Source organism: Pteropus medius, unplaced genomic scaffold, assembly GCF_902729225.1.
Source record: "Pteropus medius unplaced genomic scaffold, Ma_sr-lr_union100, whole genome shotgun sequence".
In the NCBI taxonomy this organism is placed as follows: domain Eukaryota; kingdom Metazoa; phylum Chordata; class Mammalia; order Chiroptera; family Pteropodidae; genus Pteropus; species Pteropus medius.
The window spans coordinates 2,674,151-2,698,962 of NW_024355327.1; the positions used below are offsets into that span (position 1 = coordinate 2,674,151).

General features: G+C 51.6%; 1 protein-coding gene across 1 annotated transcript in view; it reads left to right on the plus strand.

Moving 5' to 3' along the window:
* FAM3D (FAM3 metabolism regulating signaling molecule D) overlaps positions 1 to 13,629 on the plus strand; it is a 36,036-nt gene extending 22,407 nt beyond the window's left edge. Inside the window, exons 6-11 of the mRNA XM_039858531.1 lie at positions 117 to 234; positions 1,599 to 1,657; positions 4,734 to 4,784; positions 9,243 to 9,327; positions 10,082 to 10,208; positions 12,677 to 13,629. Coding sequence (XP_039714465.1) covers positions 117 to 234; positions 1,599 to 1,657; positions 4,734 to 4,784; positions 9,243 to 9,327; positions 10,082 to 10,208; positions 12,677 to 12,766 — 530 coding nt within the window. The 3' untranslated portion in view covers positions 12,767 to 13,629. The remainder of the gene's footprint in view (positions 1 to 116; positions 235 to 1,598; positions 1,658 to 4,733; positions 4,785 to 9,242; positions 9,328 to 10,081; positions 10,209 to 12,676) is intronic.
* The last annotated feature ends 11,183 nt before the right edge of the window (positions 13,630 to 24,812 follow it).

Consider the following 24,812-nt stretch of genomic DNA (forward strand, 5'->3'; position numbering starts at 1 on the left):
TTATGTTTTAAGTCAGGCACTGTGCTGGGGCTGTGACGGGAAGCCCAGAAATGAGTTCTGGGGTGATGGTGATCCGACACACAGCCCCTGCCAAGGGTGGCCTGTTTCCTCCCCAGGGGTCGTGAAGACTAAGTGTAACCTCAGCAGGCCCTGCCCAGCCAACTTCTTTGCGTTTAAAATCTGCAGCGGGGCCGCCAACGTCGTGGGTCCCACCATATGCTTTGAAGACAACATGTAAGTACCAGAGGGACTCTTGTATTTTGTTTCTCTTACCTCATCCATTCATTAGCTAATTCAGAGGCCATGGGGCACAGGCCCCGAGACCAGCCCACACCTGCCACAGGCTTCCTTTTGCTCTTGGTGGGTGAGTCACAAATAACAATAATCCTAACAGTTCCGTGTCTGCCAGCACGTTGCTAAGTCCTTAAAGCATCATCTCATTCAATCCCCCAACACTCCCAGGCTATAATTTTCCCCTTTGCAAAGATGAGGAAATTGAGGCTCAGGCAGGGTCGCCCACCTAACTGGTGGTAGAACTAGGATTTGAACTCTAGTCTGTCTGACAGCCAACATGCGGGTCTTCCTATGAAAGGGGACGCCTATGGGGAGAGTTCAAGATCAAGATCCAGGCATCAAAGCCTGGATGCAGCAGGCGCCAGGACTTCCACCCAGGTACAAGAGAAAGACCCAGATAGGATAGCAAGTTAATCCTACAAAAGAAGCCAGAGACAGGTGTTTTATTCAGCACTCTGAATGTACTTGCTTAGGCAAAGCAGGGAACTTAGTGGTTCACGCACCCAAATGGCCAGAGGCAGTGAGCTTCGGGACTAGCTGGAGCCAGGGGTTCAAACCATGTCATCGAAGCTCCCTCTCTCACCATCTTCAGCTCTGCTTTCCTCTGTCATTAGATTTAGTTTTCTCTACTGAATATAGGCTTTGTCATATGGTAAAGGAGGGAGGCCTCCATCCGGGTTGACACGTTAGCCCAACCTAGCACCCCACAGGGAGGAGAGCTTTCCCATCTGAATTATCCCAAGAAAGTCCCGAGACTGGGTCTCATTGGCTGGCCCGGGTCACATGACCACGCCTGGCCCAATCACTGTGGCCAGAAGCACAGGATGCTCTGCTTGTCCACACCTGAGGGAGAAGTCCTGAAAACCACCCAGCCGAGATGGAGAGGGACAGTATTCCCCAAGGAACTCCAGGAGACAGGAGTGCGGATGCTGGCGGGTAGGGACACAGTTGGGCTCCACGTGGGGATCCTGGACACCGCAGCAACTTCTGGATTTTGCCTTCCTCATGGCATGATGAGGTGGGCTGGTCCTGCCTCCAACACCTCAGAGTCCCAAGCAGGGCCCTTCCCTCTCCTCTGAGCAGACTGTTTGGTCCAAACACATCATGAGAGACTCCTCAGAGAATCCAGCCTACCGCTCGTTTGCAGGAGAAAACAGATGGCCCAAATTATTCTGTGCGCTTCCCGATGCTTCCGCATCGCGTCACGTGGTCCCCTCAGAGTTCCAGCGTCGCAACAGCATAGTGTTCGTTCCACACTCGGGACCAACTGTTGTATTTTGTTTTGTTTCTCGTTTCTTTTTCAGGATCATGAGTCCTGTGAAAAACAATGTGGGCAGAGGCCTGAACATTGTCCTGGTGAATGGTGAGTTGCTGATCCGCGCCCCCAGACATCCCCACCGCACTCTTAGCACTGGGGAGGAGGGGCGGGGAGAAGGTAGTTGTACATTCATTCGACCAACATTGGCTCAGCTCCTACCATGATCCCGGGGGTGTCAAGAGGGGAGGCCTGGCTGGCCGGTGGGAACAGAAGGTCCCAAAGACCCGGACCTACAGAAGTCCTGGCCGGGCGCCTGCCATGTGAGCCTGTCCCAGTGGGATACGCTTTTTCTATGAAACATGACCCCATCTTCAATGTCACCCTGAGGCTTAAACCAACACACGTGAAACCATAAGGGACAACAAATGACAATGTGAGATCACAAGCTGAGTGCACACCTTTATTCATTCAACAATCTCAACAACAGCTACTATGATCTAGGCCCTGTATAGAGCACTGGGGGTTCTGCTGTTAGCTAGAAGAGCAGGCCCTGGCTTCACAACCCCTGTGGGTATCCATGAAGTTCACAAACAATCACAGTGTGGTGACCATATATGAAGGAGAAGGAAGCATGGCTCTGGGAGCTGGGACACAAGGCTAGGGGCATGGGTAGTCAGGGGAGGCTTCTAGAGGGAGGTGATGGTCAAGTGAGGCCTGAAGGATAGTAGGGATTGACCAGGAGAAAAGTGGGGGAGGCTCCTTCCAGGCAGGAGGAACACTGTGCAGGGGACGGGGAAGGAAGAAGGGAGAAGAAAGACTCCAACATAGGCCCACACGGTCTTTTGGCTGCACCATGGAAGCAGGCAGTGGTGAGAGGCATGGGGAGGCCAGCAGGGTCAGAGGGTGAGGGGCTGAAGGTCCTGCTGCAAAGTGTTGGCTTGAAGCAGAGGGCAGTAGGGAGCCTCAGAAAGGCCCCGCCCTGCATTACAGAAACTTCCTTCAGGCCTGGAGTAGGGAAGCTGGAGACAAGGAGACCCAAGGCGAGGCCCACAGTCTCCCTAACCCTGCATCTCCAGTGGGCGATGAATGGGAGGCCAATTGCAAGCCAAGCCTGAACCAGGGACACATTTCAGGAGGGAGCAAGTTTACAGGGATCAGTAAGGACCAGGTGGTCGGGCCCCAGCCAAGGCGCGCCTCTGTGCCTTCAGCTCAGAGATGGGGAGTGAACGCCCTTTCCCCGGATCTAAGAGAGACTTCCTGAGACAAAGGTCAGGGCAGAGGGGAAAAGGACACGGTGGATGCTCGGGAGGGAAAGGGTGAAGCTTGTGTGTGGCACGACCATATAACCACACAACAGCACTTAGGAAGTGACAGGGTAGGACGGGAACCCTGACCCTTTGCCCCGAGAGGAATTATTTTCTCCTGTCAAGAAACCTTGCAGGGTCAGGGGACAGACATGTCTAGGCCTGGAGCAAAGATGGAGCCTTGTCCAGAGGGGGCATCACAGGGGAGCCCTGGCCAACTTCCTGGGAGCTTGGGAAGGGTGAGGGCTGGGAGAGGAAGGAGGCCAAGCAGGGTGGGCCTCTTCCACAGTTCTAAGGAGAGGAAGGCTTGACTCACTCTGATGGTGGCTCCTTCCTGTAGGGAGGGCATGCAGGCAGCTCTCAGACTGGTCTCAGAGCACACCTCAGGCATGCAGGAAACAGCTCCGGCTGCACTGACATGGCTGAAATTTACTGGTTTTCTCCTCCCTAAGTGGACCACTGCGAGAGAAGACCTCTTGAATAGTCTCTCATGAGATAAGCCCAGATGGAAGCCTCCTTCCCCACCCCTCACAAAGCTCAAAGATAAAAACAACCATCGATAACACTAAAAGCTAACATTTATTGAGCATTTACTACGTGCTAGCTATTTCATTTAACTTCATCATGCTAGAATGGCACCATGCTCAGTATGCCCTTGTTCCACATAAACAACAGGAGCTCAGAGGTTAGGCAGCTTGCCCTAGGTTACACAGCAGTTGAATCATCTAGATTTTAACCCAATCTGGCTGGCTCCAGGTCCTATCACTCAACAGAACTACCTCCCTACACTAGACGTGTCTCCAAGCATGTGTGCAGCACACACTACACGCCAGCTGTGGGGAAGCCCGAGGAATCACTCTCAGCGTCAAGGCCCTCATCGGCATAATGAGCCAGAACAACAAAAAGATTGTTAAAGATGGGTGGTTCTTAACCTTTTTAGGGGCAGAGATTACTCTGAGAAACTGTTCAAACTACATCTCCTCCCCCTAATTCCAGAAAAATCCACGAATGCACCTGATAACAGTTTCTCAGCTTTATAGACCCCTTTCCAAGGGTCCCAGGTGAAGTGCCCCAAGGGCTTGGCAACAGTGGCTCTGAGAATCTGGGAGGGGCTGTAATGTGAGCTCCCCCTACCCACCCACCCAGCGGGAGAGCTGCCACTACCCTGGCCCCTGGCCCCTGGCCCCATCCTCTTCAGGAATCCACAAACTGAAACGGAGGGGAGGGACTGGTGGTGAAATGCAGAGCTGCCATCCCCTCTGCAACACTCCCATCTAGTGGTAGAAGGTGAGAACTGCAATTTTCCTCCAGAACATCTGCTTCTCTATAGGACTTGGACCCTCTGCAAAAGCCACAAACACCATTGAGACTACTGGACTCAGGACACTGAGTATGATTCAGCCCCCTGAAAATCGCTTCCCCTTCAAGAGTCAGAGGAGTCAAATTGCAGATTTCGTTTTCAGGCAGGAATAATAAAGACAATTGTAGTTATTTTCATTTCTATTTTGCAGCTAAATTTTATCTTGTATGCTATTTTAAATACATCTTATTTAGTTCCCACAGCCCATTGTACAGATGTAAAAATTGAGGTCAGAATGCTAAGTCGTGCATTAGGAAATGATAAGGCATAACATAGACCAGATGGTTGAATTCTATTCGATTCCAGAGACCCTCCACCATTACGTTCTTGTACCTCTCAGATCAGCCCAATGGTTATTGGGCACCTACTCAGTCCTGCACGCTTTCTGATCAGACCTGATTTTATTCCATTATTATTCGATCTTTAGACCTTAGACTAAAGAGTAGTAGTTTTCCACAAAATGACAAGCAGAATGACACATTATGGAAAATAATAGTTCTGCTCTCTCATCCCTCAGGATCCACAGGAATGGTGCTGAAAAAGGAGTGTTTCGACATGTATTCTGGAGGTAGGCACCTCTGTTGGCACTGAAGTCGTGGGTGGGCTGAGCTCCTTCCTGTGGCAGGAGAGCTAGCAGAGTGCCAGGGTTCTTGGCTCTCGACTTCACAGAAGACAACCAGAGAGAGACATGGTGGGAGTTCGCATTGTCCTGCTGCCTTCGAAATGCCTCTCTGCTGTCTTCTTGGGCTCCTGGACACAGGTCCAGAGACAAGGACTCAAGTGCAATGTTTCGTCTGGGAGGAAGTGTTCTCAGGAAACATCAGAGGGGATTTAAGACAGAGAAAGGAAAGCAGCCAGTACAGTGTGCTATCAAGCCACAGAACATTGTGGGCCATTGGGACCTGGGAGCCAGTATCAACACAAGCCTCAAACACATCCCAGAGGAGCAAGGGAACTGGGGCGGGGATGGGGTAGGGGGGTCCCGCCCCTGATTCCTTGGAGCTTCTCACACTCTGGCCTGCCCCAGGGTACAAGAGAGGATCTAGAGGCCAAAGGAGACCTTCAGGCAAAGAAACGCTGGTGCAAGCAGTCGGAGGCCAGGCGTGTGTGCAGCCAAAGTGCTAAGGAGGGTGTACAGCCCTGTTTACTCTGCTAGGTAGAGGGTATTTTATTTTGAGGCTACGAGGGTCTTTAAGTGGGCCCAAGGACAGGACAAGGCCTCCCAAGGCCCAGAAGGAACAGCTCTGAGGCTCCAAGCTCTCTGCAGTTTTCCGACGCTGTCTTTTCTCCTCTCTGCACGGACATGAATTCTGAACTTCTCTGTGCACAGAGCCACCTCTTAGAAAGTCACAGTCCTCCTTGCCCTGAGCAAAGCCCAGCAACAGAGTACTGACCTACCTGAATTGGAGGCCGGGACACCTAGGTTCCTGTCAGCAGCTTCCTCGTTATGATGTACTGACTATAGGTCCAGGTCACTTGGCAAAGCTGTGGGTGGGGGCACAACTCTCACCCGACACTCCTGACATCTTCTGAAATGTGTGGAATTAGCGCCGGGACCAGTATGCCACCCGCTGCCCAGCTGGCAACCCTGCCTCAGCAAGGAGTGAACAGGAGCCTCGGCAAGGACTGAAAAGCACCAGGATGGCTCTTTGCAGCCAGGATGAGGTCTGGGCCTTACAAGGACTGGTTTCCATGGGGACAGATGAACTCAGCCCACTTCTCAGAGCTCAGCTGTACTCAGTTTCCCTCCCAGGTCCCTGCATTCACAGGGCCAGCTCCGGGCTCGGGCATCGCAGGTTGCCGGGCATGTGACCTACTCGCCCCAGCTCCTCGCACAGTGGAAGGGGCCTTGCTGCTGCCAATCAGCTGGCTTCCTTCTCTCTTGAATCCCCCATCTTTGCCTCCACCTCCAGGGAAAACCTAGCTGACTACTACACCCACCTAAACCCATGGCCCTAAGATGGGAGAAAGCAGCAGAGAGCAGGAGACCTCTGGGCTTTGTGAACAGAGGGGCTGAAATGTGGGGAATGGGAACCTGCTGCCCGAGAGTCACAGCCGAAGCATGTTTGGGGGAGATCTGCAGCACCGCCCTGTCAGACGGGCAGCTGGGACCCTGCCTGGGCCTGGGGCTTCAGAAGGTCTCGTGATGGCCATCCTCCAGCCGCCTCCCACCTTGCCGGTGGGGTCTGCAGGCCAGGAGATATGCTGCCTGGAGCCTGCCGCAGGGCCCACACAGGCCTCCTCAGGTGTGCCCCCAAGCTGCAGGCACACCCCAGGACTGAGGGGTGGCCATAGGGTGGCTGTTGCTGAGTGGGAGTGTGGCGTGGATGGAGTTTACACAGGCCGACTGGGATGTCCACATGCAGGCGAGCAAGGCCCTTCCGGTGCAGGGTGAAGCTGGAGACAGTGCGAGAAGAGAGGGGCCGGGCCGTGGGCCAAGGGCCAGAGGCCTCCATTTGTTCTCTGTCCAGGACCCCAAAGATGGTCTGCATGGATGGGGCCAGGTCTATGGAAAAGGTCCAGTCTCTGGAGTCTGAGACTTCGGGCTGCATGATCTGAGGCAGGTGACACCTCTTGAACCTCAGTTTCGTCAACTATAAAATAGACGTAACCATAGTGTCCACTTGATAAAACCGACGTGAGGATTAAATGGTAACTTGCAATGATCCGTGGAAAGGGCCCCCTGGCTGGTAGGGGGAGCCCAGGAAGCTCATTTAGTCTTCTCCCTTCCCTTCCCTCCCCCCTCACTCTGTCCACATGATTCAGAAGCAGGGAGGACATTTGTCAGAATGAAAAGGGGAAAAAAATAATTAAAAAGGCGAAACTAATTTTCATATGCCTTATTATGAACTTGGACGTAACCGTGGCTGATGAGGAACCAGAAACGGAAGCATTTTGAGAACAAGGTGCCCCTTCCCTCAGGAAACAAAAGAGGACGGACAATGGCTTCTTAAAGTAAAATGTTCATGGACGGAAGGCACACTTTGTTTTCTCCAAATATCCACTGTCTATCCCAGACAAGAGCCAGATCTTGATATCTCCGAATGAATTAATGGTACTTTCCGAGCTCATTCTTTTATCTCAAGAGTTCAAGGGCCATTTCACTAACAGAGCCACTGCGGTCGTTGACTGGAGGCCTCCGTGTGACTGAACCAGACGGCGGCTGGCCCTGTGTGGAGGGGGCTTGATTTCTCCCCTAGGTCCGAGGCACTCTCACGGAACACTAAGAATCGGGTGGCTTCGTGGGTGAGTGGTCTGTGGCCAGGCAGTCACGCAGGCCTCACACCTAGAGGAAGCTCAGGAAGTTCTGCCATCACAGTCTTGAAATTCTTAATAATTTTTTAACAGAAGCCCCCACATTCTTATTTTGCACTGAACCCCCAAAATTACACAGCTGATCCTACTAATGATTGTAATTCCGTTGTAATGTACTGACTAAATGCCCCGCGTCATCGTCACATTTGATCTTTACGGAAACGCCATGAGCGGGTCTATTATTCCTCCGTGTTTGGCAGACGTAGCCCCAGCTTCGCCCACTAGGCCAGACTTGCCCATACGCTGACCACTCAAGAGCTCCTTACACAGGTTACACCATACCCAGAGAACCATCTGCATTTTTAATATCGTTCTTTAAATCAGCCCCCTTTTTTAAGGTAAATAAATATTTCTTTAAAAAAGAATTTATATCATTGCCCTAAGTAGAAAGCCGTTATTGCTTTTTTGATCGAAAATATAAGCACAACAGAAACAAATCAGTGTCCTAGAAGTGAGCAGGGAGCTGATGCCCGCCCCGCACCAGGCCTGTGCCTAGGCCTGCTCTCTGTCAGATGCAGAGACTTCGCAATTGCCAAGTGCTAGAAAGTGTGAAAGATACAAATGGAGCCTTGCTCCTTGATGTGAGCTGGGGAGTTGAAGGAGCCTAAAGTTCTCTCTCGGTGACCCCAGTTGACCCCAGTTGCCTACGTCCCAGTGGACGTGCCCTCTGAAGAAATCCAAAACACTAATTCAAAAAGACGGATGCACCCTCCTATGTTCACTGCAGCATTATTTACAGTGACCGAGATACGGAAGCAACCTAGGTGTTCGTCACCAGATGAGCGGACAAATAAGATATGATATATATGAGTACGATAGAATATTACTCAGCCATAAAAAAAGAATGAAATTCAGCCATAAAAAAAGAATGAAATCTTGTCATTTGCGACCACATGGATGGACCTACAGGGTATTATGCTAAATGAAATAAGTCAGACACAGAAGGACAAATACCATATGATTTTACTTGTGTATGGAATCTAAAAACAAACAAACAAAACAGAAACAGACTCTCAGACATGGAGAACAAACTGATGGCTGACAGAAGGGAAGAGGGTGGGAGGATGGATGAAGAAGGTGGAGGAGAATAAGAGGTACGAACTTCAGTCATAAAATAAATAAATCACAGGGGTGTAGTACACAGCACAGGGAATATAGTCGATAATACTAGATAATACTTTAACTTTGTACGGTGACAGACGGTTACTAGACTTATCGTGGTGATCACTTCATAAGGTTTATAAATGTCCAATCACTATGTTGTACATGTAAAACTAATAGTATATGTTCACTATACTTTAATTAAAAGATAACTATAGTCAGTACAGGCAGGCTGAGCTCTTAACCAGTATAGAAAGGGGTTGCGGGGTGTGTACAAAGAGCCCAGAGCTCCTGAGAGATGACTGTGCTCTGTCCCCTGGGCGAAAGGCCCCAGTGTTCCTCAGATCAGTAATTGTCAGCCCTGCTATTTATCCATCAGAACGCCTGAGGAACTTTCAAATTCCAGAACTGGCCCCAGACCACCTAAAGGAAGATGCCCTCACTCAGTGAGGGGGGCTCCACCCCAGGATGCCGCCTCCTTCTGGCCCCTGATCTTCAGAGGTCAGCCTGCCCGGGCCACTCCTGGGTCATTAGGGCAGTAGGAGAGGATGAGAGTGACCAGCAGTCTTTCCCCTGAATGACCTGCACCTTGTTTTCCTTCTTCCCCCAGATGCTATGCCCCTGGTGAAATTTCTTAAAGAAATTCTGGAGGATGAGCTGGTGCTAGTGGCCTCCTACGATGACCCAGGGACCAAGTAAGTGGGAGCCTCCGCTTGCCAGGTTAAAGGGAGAAGCAAACCAAACGTTCGCAAACCCTGCGTGCCCTTTCCCGCTCTCTTCCCGGCTCCATCTTCTGGCAACTTCTCCTAAGGAAATAACCAGCCACGTGCACAAAGAGATGTTCTGGGAGAATCACCACAGCCTTAGTTAGTTACGACAGCGAAAAACTGGACACACTCTCCCGGTCCAATATAACTGACTAGCTACAGAAATCATGACATATAGTGACAGTGATAGATGACATATCCTTACATATACCTAAAAGAGGACGTACATACTTCATCAAAAATGATGATGTAGAAAATATTTAAGGACATAGAAGAATGCTCATCCTTCAGTATTCAATGGAGGGGTGCAGGGCGGGAAGCAAGGTACAAAAGGGTTAGTATGACTCCCCAGTACACGGGGGGAAAAAGACATGACAGAAATATATTAAGATTTGACAATGATTATGTCTGGGGTTTGAAACCGTAAGTAATTTTTAGTTACTTTGTGATGTTCCGTATTTTCCAAATGAACATATATTGCATTTGTAAATGAAAGCAAAACTGTTCTAACACCCCTCCAGCTCCCTCCAGGTGGCCTTCAGAGAAGAATCCTGTCCCCTCCGCCCTGTCCCTCTCGAGGCGACTCTCCAGCGGGGCCTGCACGTGGCGGAGGGAGGGCCGAGAGCTTGAGGAACCCGTTTTCCCATCGTGCTGCCTGACGGTCCTTTCTGGTCCTTTACAGAATGAATGACGAAATCAGGAAGCTCTTCTCCAACTTGGGCAGCTCCTATGCAAATCAACTGGGTTTCCGGGACAGCTGGGTCTTCTTAGGGGCCAGAGACATCAAGAATAAGAGCCCCTTTGAGCAGGTGGGTTACTGGCAGCCTCCTCATCCCAGTGAAGGGAGGACAGTGGCCAGGGATGGTTGGACAAGGAAGGGGCGGGCGAGAGGGGCCTTGGGAAGAACACACAGGACAGTGTGGGAAGGGTCACCTGGCCGTCATCTACCTCAGGGGTCAGGGTGGCCCAATTGGCTAATCCCCCAGCAGGAAGTAGCCTTGACCATTTTATAAATGCACAGATACATAGATGAGTGCCAACAAAGGAGAAAGAAAAGGAGAAAAGACGGGCGGAAGGAAAGTGAGGCATGGAAGAAAGAGAAATGAATGTAGAGATGAAGCCTGCGTGGCGTGAGGAGGGGAATCCAGGGCAGCGGGCAGGATGCCTGGCTTCTGCCACCTTAGCCAAGCCCCTCCTTCCCCCAGGCCTCAGTCTCCCCTCCTGTAAAGGGGAGGGTTTGGACCAGGGGAGACCAAGGCCTCTTCTAAGTTCGCTATGGAGGTGAACTTGCACCAAGAAGGGAACACAGGAGAGCCCTGAGTAGGCTGAAAAAGTCAGGAGGGGTCCACAATATGGGGCTCCAGAGTCACTACCTGGGGTGGCCCAAGCAGAGGGGGCCAGGGAGGCACCCAGAGGTGGAGTTTGAGGGGTGCTCCCAGGAAGAAGGGAGAGTTGACAGAGGGTTGGGGCCCCCAGGGAAATGCTTCGCCTTCTCCCCCTGTCGATAGCAGTCCCTATCTGTGCATCCCCAGCTCAGAGCAATCCTGAGACCTGGGAGAACTGGCCAGACCTTCCTGGCATGGTGGTGAGAACATTCCACTCTGCCCAGACTCAAGACCTGGAGAGCCACGGGTCCATGGTTTGGACATATAGGACCAATGAGGAGCACGGACTCTGTTCTGAAGGCAATGAGGAGCTATGAGAAGTTTAAGAGGGAGAGTGACAAGAGCAGACTGATAATAGGAAAGCCTAGCATTCAGCAAGAGCTTGTTCTATACAGGAGCAGCAGAGCAGGTTCCCCGTAGGGTCTTATTAACACCCACTGTGAGGTCAGTACAGTCATCATCCCATCTCTCAGAGGAGGATTCTCAGCCTTGGAGGGTTTTTAACCAGCTCGCTCAGGTCTCAGAGCTACTCAGTGACACAGTTGGATTTCTCGACCAGGTCTGCTGCCTCACAGAGATCCCCTGTCCTGGTTACTTTCAGAAAGGCCTCGCTGGCTGAGCGTGGAGAGCACTGTGGAAGGGGAACAGCCAGAGGCCGGGAGGAGGTGACACAGCAGCCTGGAGGGGTGGGGGCTGCGGAGACAGAGAAGGGGTAGAGTCAAGAGGCCGAGAGCTGAACTCTAGGGAGGGGACCACGATGGGGCTGCAAGGGTTTTTGCCTTGTCTGGAAAATGTGAGCCAAATTCGGATATATGTGTTTCCAAGAAACAGTATTTGGGCGATGAGAAATTACTTTTTAAAAATAAGGAATAGTCCAAAGTAGCTTGTGCTAGAGAAGAAAAGGAGAGGGCTCCCCTTTTATGCCCTCTGGGTAAAGAGCACAGGAGGCAGGAGCCAGGGTCTCCAGATGTCCCTGTGGAGGTTGGGGGGAAGAGGGGAGGGGCGGGACTCTCTAGGAAGAGTTCCTTAAAGCATAGCTTCCAGACCCATCAAAACTGAGCCAAGACAGCAAAGAGGAGCCATGTAAGTAGAGGAAATTCAACACCATCTTTTATCTGAAATTTATGATCAGCTGACTGGGACCTATCACCCAAAAATGAATCAAAGACCATGCTGTAGTTAAAACCATCATGTCTTTTGTTCTCAAACATGGCAATCTGGGTTTCAGAGAAACAACATCTAGAATTTATTCTTTCTTCCTAAGGGTTAGCCACAATTATCGCAATGGTAGATTTTGCCATTTACATTTTTTCTTCCATGAACTAAGCCTGAGCACTTGAAACGTAATCTTAACTGATTTTATTCTCTTCATATATTTATTATTAATTTTAATTCATATTACATATTACCAACAGGGTGTCCATAAGCAATTACCTTGGCCCTCTGTGCCTCAGTTTCCCCGTTTGTATAACGGGATAATAGGATGTACTTCTTAGGGCTAGGATGCTTCTTTTTATTGTTGTTATCATTATTTGGAATGTCCTAGAGGGGGTGATAGAGAATTTGGGAGAGGGGCTAAAGCACTCCAGCACTAAGCCCCCCACCACCACCACCCCACCTGACGCTTGGTGTTTGTCCCATCCCCCCCCCCTTCCCCAGCCCTAGGCTCTGATCCCATCCCTGAAACTTTGGGCAAGTTGCATCCCCCTCTGAGCCTCAGTTTCCCCATCTGTGAAATGGGCTAGTAATATCCAACACCACCCCCTCATGGGGCAGTGATGAGAATGAAGTGAATGAAAGCGTTTAGATTTTTAAAGCACAATGCAAATGCAGGTATGAATCCTAAACAGCCTTCTCCATTGTCCACGTTTCTCTCTCCTGTCTCTCTCTAGTACTTGAAGAACAACCCAGACACAAACAAATACGAGGGCTGGCCGGAGCTACTGGAGCTGGAGGGCTGTGTGCCCCAGAGGGTATTTTAGGGCAACCGTGGCTCTTCCTGGGTTGCTGCGAGTTGAACTGGCAGGAGTCAACGGACAGTGGAGGAGGAGAGTGGAGCAGGAGCAGCAGCACGGCAAGTGCTGAGGGTCCTTGTATAGAACAGAAACAAAACCCTCTCGTGGGCTGAGGCTTCCTGCCGAGAGGAGGCCATCCTCGGAGCGTCCTTCTGGAGCAGGTGGTCTGTGGAGAGAACAAGTGTGCTTCCCGCGGGAACTGCGGACCATCTCCCCCAAGAGAAGATGTACTGCCCACAGCCGGACACAATTAAATATTATTTCTACTGATTTTGAAAGAACTCTCTGACCACTCAGCGTGCAGCATTTCCCCCCGGGGTCGAAATGGTCTAGATTGGTATTGCTTAGGCTACAAGTCTGAACAGGTCGGTGACAGCTTCGGGAACCTGGTTAAGCAGGTGGAAAAAGAGGTCGATCTCATAGGAATTTCGTCTAGGTGTGGAAAGAACCCGCGGTTCTCGGTATAAGGTGTGAGACCCACGGGAACACACCTGGAGGACCAGACACCGGGAACATTGTCTTCACCTGCTGTTTGAATGATAGCCAGAGAGGAAGAAGTGGGGAGATCTGACAAAGGCTGGAGAGAATAGCCAGATTGTGGGGCGAGCTTCAGGGGAAACATCCTAGCTGTTTTTATGTGGGTTGCCCAGGAGCAGCCCCTGAGATTTATTTAGGAAGCGATTCTAGGAAACACCAAAGGGCATGGGAGAAATAAGACAGGGAAGAGAAGGAGCCAATAAAGGGTGTATTGTTAACTCAACTACCACTGTGCGTGAGGGGCGCTAACCCCACAGGGACCCCCCCAGGAATCGATGTAGAGCATCCACGCCAGAAACCTGTCGGTCAGGGCAAAGGGAGCAGGGACGCTTATGCACCACCTCCCATTGGTTGCTGTTCGAGGCCTGGTAGTGTTGGGGCCCCTGTGAATTCCTGGGCCCTTCTCCTCTGCTCTCTGTGGGGCAGAGTGGCCACCTTGGCTTCGCAGAGATTCCTGAACCAAGAGACGTCTATAGCAGCCGCGAGAGCCTACTGAAGTGGTGAGGCCCCAGGGATACGGTGCTAAGACTCCAACCTGGGGCTCTGAGAAAAGCCAAGGGGCCCTAGACCAAATCCTAGGAACAGAAAACACTCAGGCTCTTGGGGTATGTTCCAGGAACACTGCAAGGCTCAGGGAGAGGATGCCCACACCCCAAGTGCAAATGCCTTGAGCCGTGGAACAGCAGAAACTGGAGGCCTGTGCACTCACCGGTGTGGAGCTCACAGTTGCCAAGCCCTGGGGGCTTCAAATGTGCCGAGAGGCCTGGGGTAGAGAGGACAGAGTGTGGGAAACTTTGAAAGGGGCCATGGCAGGCTGGGATATGGGCCGCAGTTGCAGTGGGGGTCAAGATCAATGTTCAGAGCCTTATGGAACGGCTTTGAGCAGGCCTGGCTGAGGAAGGAGCCCAGCCAGCCACGCTGCCAGTTCCGTAGCCGCCTCCTCCCCCACCCACTTTAGATCACTCTCAGGGATTAAAGGGGAAGTTTGCTGGCAGCCCCCAACGAACCACCTACACAGATGCCCACATCAAGGTAATGCTTGGCAGCTCTGCATAGCAAACAAATTTGCTTCATTCCTCCCATTTTGTTCCAAACGGCCAGGCCCTCCACCCACACCTAAAGTCAGGGATGACAAAGGGCTGCCGCTGACCCCCCATGCCCTTCTTTTCCCACCCCCAGGACTAATTGAGTCAAACTTCAGGGGGAACTTCCGCAAGCCCTGGACCCAGACAGAGCCATTCCCTCTCTCTTAACTGACTCACTTCTGTTCTAACCGGTAGTTAACCTATCACGGGTAGTGTAGCTGAACAGAAAAGCCAGCCAGACGTGTCTCTCAGGGGCTCATAGGCATTAAATGTGATAAAATAGCCACAGCACCAAAAGTTTTCAATGAAGAGAAAAAAAATAAATCAAACATCTGGCCAGATACTCACTCTGGGAAGGAAGGTGGAAGGAAATTTCCATTATTACCATAAACTACCACTGTATGTTTGGATTTTTTTTTTTTTCTTTACAACGAGCAAGAATGCCTTATAAAACTGAAAGAGAACCAATAAAGACTGCTAAAGTGAATTCGTGGCCAGGAACAGGGCTAGGCAGAGCTCTTGGCAGTGGTCACTATTTCAAAAGGACATGGGGTGGCCCTCTGGTTATAAGAGAAGACACATGGTACTCTTCTAGAAGCTGCATTGCACAACACCCTAAAGAATATTGAGAAAATGTCAATGGGGATGAATCAGAGAACTGGGGAAAGGGTCTCCTGGAGACTGGGGAGCTTAGAAAGGCAGCTTTTGCTGAGACCGGTCAGTCTGTGCTCATCTTTGAAGAACCGTCCTTGGCTACTCGCTCCTCCTTTGCTCACAGGTGCAAAGAATAGAGACCAGAAAGTGCCAGAGTTTATGTCACCCCAGGATGGGCCATAGCTAATGACTTCCTGGCCAGCTCCCTGCCTTGGGGCAGGACAGCCGTGAGGCTTAATTTACGCTCCAGAGCTCCCCATGGGATCGAACTGAAGCGGGGACTTTGCCTGAAAGTGTCCCTTTGTTTGGTTGCTTCCCCTTCCCCATCTCTCTGTCTCACTTCCTCTCCATGTCACCCGGGGGCCAGTCCTTAATAAATCACCTGCACAGGAATCCTTATCCCAAAGTTGGTTTCCGGGGGACCCATCTTATGAGAGGCAGTGGGCATGGCCCCCTGGATAGAACTGAGCACGGGCCTTGACTAGGAGACAAGACCACCTGCCTGCAGGAATTGTTGTCATTAAACCATCAGTTCTCAATAAGGAAAAGCCCAGAGTGAAGGAGATGCACTTGCCGCTACCACCTGGAGCCTGTGGGAGAGGCCACGTGCTATTGCATGAGGCCGAGACTGCGAGTCATGCCCACTCCTGCCTGTCTCTCCTCTACTAAACGCAGGGCTCAGGTGGCTCATCCTCCAGATGGGATTATGGAAAAGGAGCCCATCAGTTGTACCACCAAAACCTACCAAGGAGACAGCATTCCAGAGCCAGGCACCCTGGGCCCCGATGGTGGGTGCATCGCAAAGTGGAAAACGCCTGTTAGATTCTCAGCATTATTTCCAGGGCATTGTGACCACTGCAGGGATCCCCAGGTCACCTCGGGATTGGAGCAAGACAGAAAGTCCAAAAAAATAGCTGTAGAGGGTTGAGTCTATGTCACTGACTCTATTGCCCATTAAGAGCCAGTTTCTTCATTCAACAGTTATTTCTCACCTGATATGTGTCAGGAACTGGGTAGGCACTGAGGGTACTGTGGGGAGGAAATCAGGCACAGTCCCTGCTCATAGTGTAGGGGGGACACAGATCTAGAGGCAATATAGCTTGATAAAGGCTATGTTGGGGAAAGGACTGCAGGATCAGGGAAGGCATCCTGGAGGAAGCAGCTGCCACACTCAGCCCTGCGAATGCTTAGGAGTCCTACAGGCAAAGAGGGGGAGGAGGTGTGTGCCAACCAAGGGAACAGCATGAACAAGGCCTGGAAGCTGGAAGAGGCAGAGGGAAATACAAGCCCCAAATTCTGAGGCTTTGAGTGGCTTGCAGAGATTCCTGAAGGCTTGTCCACTCCGATGATGAGAAAATCAGCCCCCAAGTCTTAATATATTTTACTTCCTGAATGTCCCTGGGATCGGACCCCTTTTTTCCATCCCCATGCCATCTCCTGGTCCTGGACGGCGCCCTCCCTCCTAGGATGATACAGCAGCCTCCTCACTGGAAGAGGCAGAGGGCAGGTGGTAAGGACAGAGCGAGCAGGAGTGAGAGCCTGAAAGGCCTTGTTGGCTGGACAAAGGGGCCTGGATTTTGTCCAGGGGCCACGGAGGACACACTGAGAGATTTGCAGTTAAAAAAAAAATTCCTCCTGGCTGCTGTATGGAGAATAGAATGGAGGCAGGGAGGTCAGTGAGGAGGCTGCTGTATCACCCCAGGAGGGAGGGTGCTGGCCAGGACCAGGAGATGGAAAAAAGGGGCCTGGTCCCAGGGACATTCAGGAAATAAAATGCGTAAGACTTGGGGGCTGATTTTCTCATCATCGGAGTGGACAAGCCTTCAGGAATCTCTGCAAGCCACTCAAAGCCTCAGAATTTGGGGCTTCTACTTCTCTATCCCCTCCCCACCAACCTGCCTCTCCTCTCTCCCAGGATGGAGTGATGAGGGAGAATGTATGTTATCTATTGGTTTTCTCAGCCACAGGATCTTTCCAGTGGCTGTAATTCTGATCCTCGCCACTAGGTGGCAGCCCAAGCTAGAAAGGGAAGTGTGGCAAGGTTTCTGGAGCCCGCTCAGTTTTTGAGAAAGGTGTGCTTAACGGACTGGTTTCCTGGGACTTGCGAATGGGCAATGGATTTACCATCACTATTATTAACAGTATCATAAAAACATCGCCTAACTTCTCCGGAGAATTGCTCTTGTCCAAATATGCTCTGCGCAGTTTTACATGAATTACCTCATTTCGTCCTCACGGGCCCTTTGGTTGGGGCCATTGTTATCCCCTTTTACTCACGGGGAAAATGGGGTTCAGAGAGATCAAGTGACTTGTCCAAAGTCACACAGCTAAGGAGCCTCAGAATAAGGATTGGAATCCCAGTCTATCTCCATCACTATAGAAACAACTCTTCAGAAACATTTGCCCTAAAACTATACTGAGGTAAACAGTGTCCAATCCCCCATTCCTCCTCCCCTCCCCCTTCCTCATTCCCCTCTTCTCTCTCCTCTTCCTCTTATTCCTCCTGAATGCCTCTGCAGACATTTTGAGTCAATTTTCTCATCATCTACCATCATTGCTTTGGGAGAGGTGGAGAGGAAGTAGATCTGAGAGATTTGGAACTCGTTTTTTCAAAACTCTCCCACATTTTGCAAGCCTTGCTTCCTTCTATAAGCAAATGTTTGTCCCCATTGTGCAGGTGGAGAAAGAGAGGCTAAGAACATTGCCCAGGCCACAAAGTGAGACAAGGCAAAGCTGAACCTAGAATACCTGGTCCTTGCTCATTCACTACCAACTAGTCATTGTATAAACCATTGTGTCTATATTTCAAGCACCTCCTCTGCGCCAGGCCCTGTGCCAGGCTCCAAGGCCACCACCCTCGTTCCTCTTGCCCATGGCATGGGGTCCAAATGTTGCGTTTTGGACACATATCCTGCAAGAAGCCTGGCTTCAGACCTTCAGCCAGTAGAGGCCCCCAGTCAACCAGGCTTTTAGTGTAGCTCATAAGTCATATTTCAGCAGGACTCCAAGCAGAGGGGAAAAAATTAATAAATGTGTAAAATTCCTTTTTATCTCCTCCCATCCCACCAATAGCCAAGCTTGTGCATAGTTTTGGGATGGTTGCCAAAGGAGTTTGATCTTCAGGGTTGACTTATGGCATTTTTCCTGCGCCAACTGACTGCCAGTTTTGTCATTGCCCTTTACGATGTTGTGGACACTCTCCTTACTACAGAGAATCAGAAGCTGTACCTCAGGCATGATTGGAACAGGAAGAAAAGGAACGGAGAGCAGCTGTGGCAGGGGCTGGCTGGACCCAGGAGAAGGCTCAGAAGGAAGATCCGCATTTTTGCTTGCCCGAGGGGGCATGGGTATTGAGGGAAATATAGCAACAACAATAACAACAGTATTAATAATTGCAATTCGGGGAGCATTCGCGATGAGTCAGGGCTGCGTCGAGCACTCTACATACTTAGATTGTTTTATTTAATCCTCTATAATCTGCAGTGTGCCAAGCACTATTCTAATTCCAGGGTATAACCTGATGAACAAGACAGACCAGGTCCCAGCCTTTGTGGAGCTGCCATTACAGGTGGGGAAGACAAACAACGAACACAGAAATAATATCATCTCAGTTGTTGTTAAATGCTATGAAAAGGTAATAAACAGAAAGCCTGGGAAGCTGCTTTGCATAGGGAGACAGGGAAATCTTCTTCAAGAAGGCGATAATTGAGCCTAGAGGATCAAAAGGAAAGAAACATGCAAAGATCAAAAAAAAATAGAGTAAAGGGAGAGAGATGGGAAACATTCCAGGCAGAGAGAACAGCGAGTGCAACAGTCCTTAGGTGAGAGGAAAGGTGGTCTGATCCGAGAACTGTCAGGGAGAGAGGTGAGTGGGAAATGAGGTCCGAGAGGTGAGCAGGACTTGCTAGATCGTGTGTGTGAGCCATGATCATTGTGTGAACCCTGGGGGGTTTCATTCCACGGGCAAAGCCAGATCTGGACCACCTAACCCTTGACTGTACAACCAGCTGCCATTTCTTACAACATCGCCACCTCCTCTGTGCCAGGCACTGTCCTAGAGGAAAGGGGAGGGGGACAAGTCCCCCGCCACCCCGCCCCTCCCCCGCCCAGTTCTTAGGAATGGTATTGTGCTTAATGGACTGGTTGGTTGCCTGGGACTTGCCGATGGCAGTGGGTTTACTGTCACAATTATTAACAGCATCATAACCGTAGCACCCAACTTCTCTGGAGAATTGCTGTGGTCCAAAGATGCTCTGTGCAGAGCTTTACGTGAATTACCTCATCTCATCCTCACAGCCCCATGGGGTGGGGCTGTTGTTATTGCCCTTTGGTCAAGAGGAAGGTGATAAAACAGGGAATGACATGATCTGGTTTATGCTTTAACAAAACGATGGCTTCAGCTGCACCCACTTTCCCCTTTCAGCCCTCAGAGCAACCCTCTGCAGTATGATTATCTGACCCCACACGCACAGAAGAAGAAACTGAGGTTCACAGAACTCAAACCATGTCCCCTGGGTCACACAGCTGTGTAAAACAGAGCAGAGACTCAAGCCCAAGACGATTCCAGTCTTAATCTTGCCCCATGTTTGTGACAAAGAGAGGAGGGGACTGCCAGGGGTACTTCAAGAACTTGGCCCCAGGCCTAGAGTCTGGCCTCCAGACATTTTCCTGGCCTGAGCCCAGACCAGCTGCCCTTCAGCTTTCCTCACTTGGACTGCTGCACCGTTGAATGAAGTATTCTGCTCTCAGAGTCTCTGCTCTGGGAAAGCCCTGGCCAAAAGTGTCTTCAAAAATCTATTATTAATGGGGCTGTCCAGCCTGAGGCTTACATCTCCATGCAGGCCTGCTCTGAGCCCCACAGGGCCACCCCAAACAGCCTCCCTGTCTGCTGAGCAGAGCCCAGCCTGGCAAGAAGGCCACGTCCTGCCCGCTGGGCCGGCAGGATGTCACCCGCCGCGCCTGAGCTGCCTACAGCACAGTAAGAGGTCTGCTTCGCTTCTCCTCAACCCCAGCTGCCTCAGTTTCCCTTCCCGAGAGAGGCAGGGGCCTGGGAGGTAAGGAGCCACAGAAACCCCAGGAGGGCGTCCGGGCCACCTGCCGATACCGGCCCCTCTGTCAGGATCAATCGCCCTAAGCCTGTCTGAGGAGCTCTGGGCTTAGCAGCAGCTGTGAAAGCCGCCTTTGTGCCTGAGGAGAATGAGCCGCGACAGCACGGGGGACCCTGGCCCAGGGAACCCCTCGGGCCCCAGCTCCTGAAATCAGCACCAGCAGGAAGGACCTCCAGCCCGGCCCCCGAAGCCCACCCAGGCCTGGTGCCCACTTCATGCCATGGGAGCAGCCCAAGGGAAGAAGGTAGGAGCCCCGAGGGTCTTGTTGGGACCCTGGACATGGGAAGGGAGACTGGACCCACCCGGTGGACACCCTCACACACCCACCTGCCAGTTTCTTGGAGCCTCGGCCGAGCACTACCCACCAGCCTCCTTCCCTGAGCTCACGGCCAAGATTTGCTTCTAGAAAACTAGCTGTGGCTCAAGGCAAAGTCAGTGCCTGATCTCTCCATCTCCGGAACGGACCTAGGGGCTGCCAGGCCTCTCAGCTCCCTGGTCTCACACACACACCTGTCTACCTCCCTGCACGCAGGCCCCCTGCCTACCCGCTCCCTTTTCACCAGGGGAGTGTCTGTCGGCACAGGTGGACACAGGGGCAGGAGAAAGAAATAAGAGTCTTTATAGATAAGTCGACTTACCAAATATAGGGCCATGGGCAAGTTAGTGAACCTCATCTGTAAACTGGGGACAACGGTAGCCACCGTCTCAGAGGCTTGTGGTGAGAATTAAAATATGCAAAGTGTTTGAAACAGTGCCTGGCGCATAGTAGGCTATGTATAAGCTATGCTCTGCTATTATTAGAATGTTCTTCATATTATCATCCAGCACCTTCGAAATCTGGGCTCTCAGTTGCGGGGTTTGTAGAGAGCACAGTGTTTCCAAAAAAGTTGTCAGTAGACCCCCTGCATCGGCATTAGAGATGGGGTGTGGGAGGGGGCTGGTTAAAGGTCACCTTCTCAGGTCTCACCCATCCCTCTTGGATCAGAGTCTCTGGGAATCTGAGTTTATTCGCCAACGCTCTAGGGATTCTCGTACATGCTCACAGCCCACATTGGCCCAGGACTGTGACCCCCACAGTACGGCTGCCCACCCGGGCCCCACCTCCTCCTCCTGCCTACTGTGGTGAGGAATCGAACCCCTCTGGCTCTCAGCTCCTGGTCTGTGAAGTGGAGCTGGTACCCACTGCACGGGAGGCTGGATGAGGTGGTGCCTATAAAGGGCTTAGCATCTGCCTGACACCCAGAGGGCCCCAATAAATAGGGGCTCCGATTTTTAAACAACCCTCGATGACCTAGTACATTAAAGTTAGGGAACTGAGACTCAGAGGCAAGATGTGATTTGTTAGCCAGGGTCGTGCCCCTAGTGGGGAGAAAGGATGGGATTCTGCCCCTTCTGCTCAAGTCCAAACATTCTGCCAACCCAGCCCATCCCACATTTTTCAAACATAAAGCAAAATACATCATGGACCCCATGGAGGAAGCTCTCTGGACTTCCGTTTTCCTATTTGCAAAATGCAAATGATGGGCTAGATAATACCTAGGGGTCTCCTAGTGTTGGCCTTTGCTCCCACCTCCCCTCAGTGCCCCCTAACAGCATTATCCTAAAAGTTTAACGTCCTGGGGCTGTCACTGCCCCCCACACACAATGCCCACTCATGCCTGCAGGGGCCAGTGTGGGTTGCCTGCAGTAGGGGCAAGGAAATTTTCTGACTCAGCCCACAGGGAGTCCCAGAACTGCCTTCCCAGCCAAGCCCTGAGCCCTGGCCCCAACCAATCCCATCTTTCACAAACACCCTTCCTGTTCCTCCCCTCTCCCAGGGAAATGAGCTCAGTCTCTAGATCCTATCTGTGCTGAAGGTGAATGCGAGGAAAGAGTCACCTTAGAGACCTGCTTCCCAGGCCTAGAAAAGATCCTAGCCAAGGTCTAACCCAGGAATAGGAAAATATGGCCCACATACTGCCTCATTCTCTTCCCTCACCCATGGCAGGCATCACAAACCAATTCTTGCACCCTTACCCACTATGCCTAGATAACCTCAGAATCCTTCTCAATGCAGCCTCCAAGGACTCACCCTCCAGTCAGTCAGAAGTAGCCCCCAGGTTGAAAGCTGTGCCCATCCCTGGGCCCAGCCCCTTCACCTGCTTTCAGGAAAAAGCCCCACCCATTGGAGAAGGTAGCAGAGCACAGTGATTGGGAACTGGACTTTAGAGTCGGATTGGCCTGAGTCAATGCCTCCACATCCTCTGTGACCTTGGACAAGTCACTGCACCTCTCTGAGCCTCAGATTCCGTCTCAATAAGCTAAAGCTAACAATCCTCCTCAGAGTGTTGTAAAACCTAAATTACATCATGCCTGGGACAGCATAGGTGCTTAGTCAATGTTATCTTTTCCTAAATTGGATCCTCTCACACCCGCGTTCTCTTCTGAGCCTCACAACTGTTTCTTTGAGCCAGCGAGGCCATCAGTGTCACACCCAATGGCAAATAAAAAAGCTGGGGCCCAGCAAACGTGACTGTCCCCAGCTGGTCGGTGGTGGAGTCAGCCTAGAGAAGGGATGTGGGCATGCCCAGACCGGGCGCCCTCTGGAACTCCCCCATCTGTGGACCACCGCACCCAACCCCCACACGCCCAGCTCTCTCTTGCTGTCTGAGGCAACAGCCCAGCTGGCCTCAATGTGGAACATTGCCCAGCACCCGTTCATTTATTTTCCCACTAGCGTATCCTATAAAGGTCACTCTACTGTCCTCAAGGGTTTCCCAGACCTCTTCTCACAATTACAGTTTAATCATAGTCATAAAATAACAGCTTAGCTTAGCCCCTTGGTGATGTGGTCCAAGGCCCTCCCCATTGTACAGCTGGGAGGACTGAGGCTGGGAGAGGGGAAGGACTTGCCCGGGGCCATGCAGCCAGGGCTGTCCACAATGCCTAGCGGCTCCGGGCCATACCCCAAAAGCACACAGGAAGACAGTGGGTCTCCTTTCCCAGCACCACGACGGGCAGGACCCAGCTGCCTCTTGAAGATTACTCTTGCCCACTAAGTGCACTCTCTCAGTGCAGAACCCTGTCCATCACATCCTCATCTGCTGCCGCTCCCAGCCTCTCACAGGAATATTAACTGGATACCTGCTTCCCTGTGCTGGGAGACCACAGGGTCTGGCCACTCCATCTTCGGCCCCCACTCAGCAGCCCGTGTCTGTCCTCCAGGAAGGGGATACCCGCAAGTTTCCACAGGCTATTCCTACACAAGTTCAATACCTCAGGCCATGATCTTAATTCTACTCTGAAAGAGGCTGTTACTTAAAAAAAAAAAAAAAAGATACTAAATGATACCCTGATACTAAATATACATATATTACTGATCACAGCTCACCTGCATTGCAGCTTTTGCACGAATTCTCCAGTTAAATCTTCTAACAGCTCTTGGAGGTGGGTCCTTTTATTACCCAACCAGTCAGAGGCAAGGAGAGATTAAACAAGAACTCGGGCCACCCAGCTAGAAAGTGGTAGAGTCGAGATTTGAAGCAGGCAACCTAAAGAGCCTGGCTCTTAGCCAGTGACCTTCACTGCCAGTGCTGAAAGGGGGCTCTTGAGCAAGCAGAACGGTGTTCAGACCCCGCCATGGACCCCCATCAGGACAACCTGCTTAGCCTCTCTGAGCCGTAGTCTCCTCATCCGTCAAGCGAGATGATGATTTCGCCTTCCGCACCAGGATGAGGTGGGGTGCCCGACACACAGCAGGTGCTCAGCAGATGGTGGGTGGAACTGTGACTGCTGCTCTAGAAGCTGAAAGGGGAGCTTCAGCAGAGAAGGGGCTGGGTGTGCCCCCAAGTCCACAGTGTGACGCTCGAAGTCTTGGACACTTGGCATTCTGTAAAACTTTTCTCCAAACTCAGCACCGCTCAGGTTTTTCACCTCCCTGAACAAACCATGTATCCTGACTGTTGATGTTTGCCAAGACGTTCATCACTTGGTGTTCGTCCTCATTAGAAGAAAGTTTCCTTGGCTGAAACAAAAGGGAAAAAATATGGTCAACGCGGCTAACTTTGATAAATGTCTTGAAAGGGAGCGTTTGTTCTTTCAGAGCCCAGAAGGCGCACAGCTGGCTGGGCCCACTGGCTTCCCCAACAACTATTCCTGCCGATGATGGCTAGTTTCCACTTGCTGCACTCAGCTCAGTGGGGCCCAAGGAGGCTCTCTGTCCATGCCACGCCACGGCCCCCACTCTGCACACCGCCTCAGACTGCTTCTCCGAAGGGAGCTGGGGCCAAGCACCACACTCCTCAGTGCCATGGGGAGTCCACAGCTGGGTTCCCAAAGGGCTCAGGATGGGAGGCTCAGGGACAAGAGGTGAAGGTTGTCAGGAGCCCATGGGGAGAAAGGGAGAAACCACCACTCCCCCACCCCCGCCCCGCTCCCAACGAAAGCAGAGCTCTGCTCCTGCCAGCAGCCTCCTCACTGAGCCCTGTCTCCCAGAATCACTCCAGCCCCTTGGCCTTTGCTCATACCAAGCGCCTGCCTGGACTGCCCTTCCAACTCCTACTCACAACCCAGCCCGTCTCCGAGTTCCAGGCCCAGCACTGGCCCACCTGTTCTTGTAAATATTCTTGGACCAGGTATACACTGAGTTCT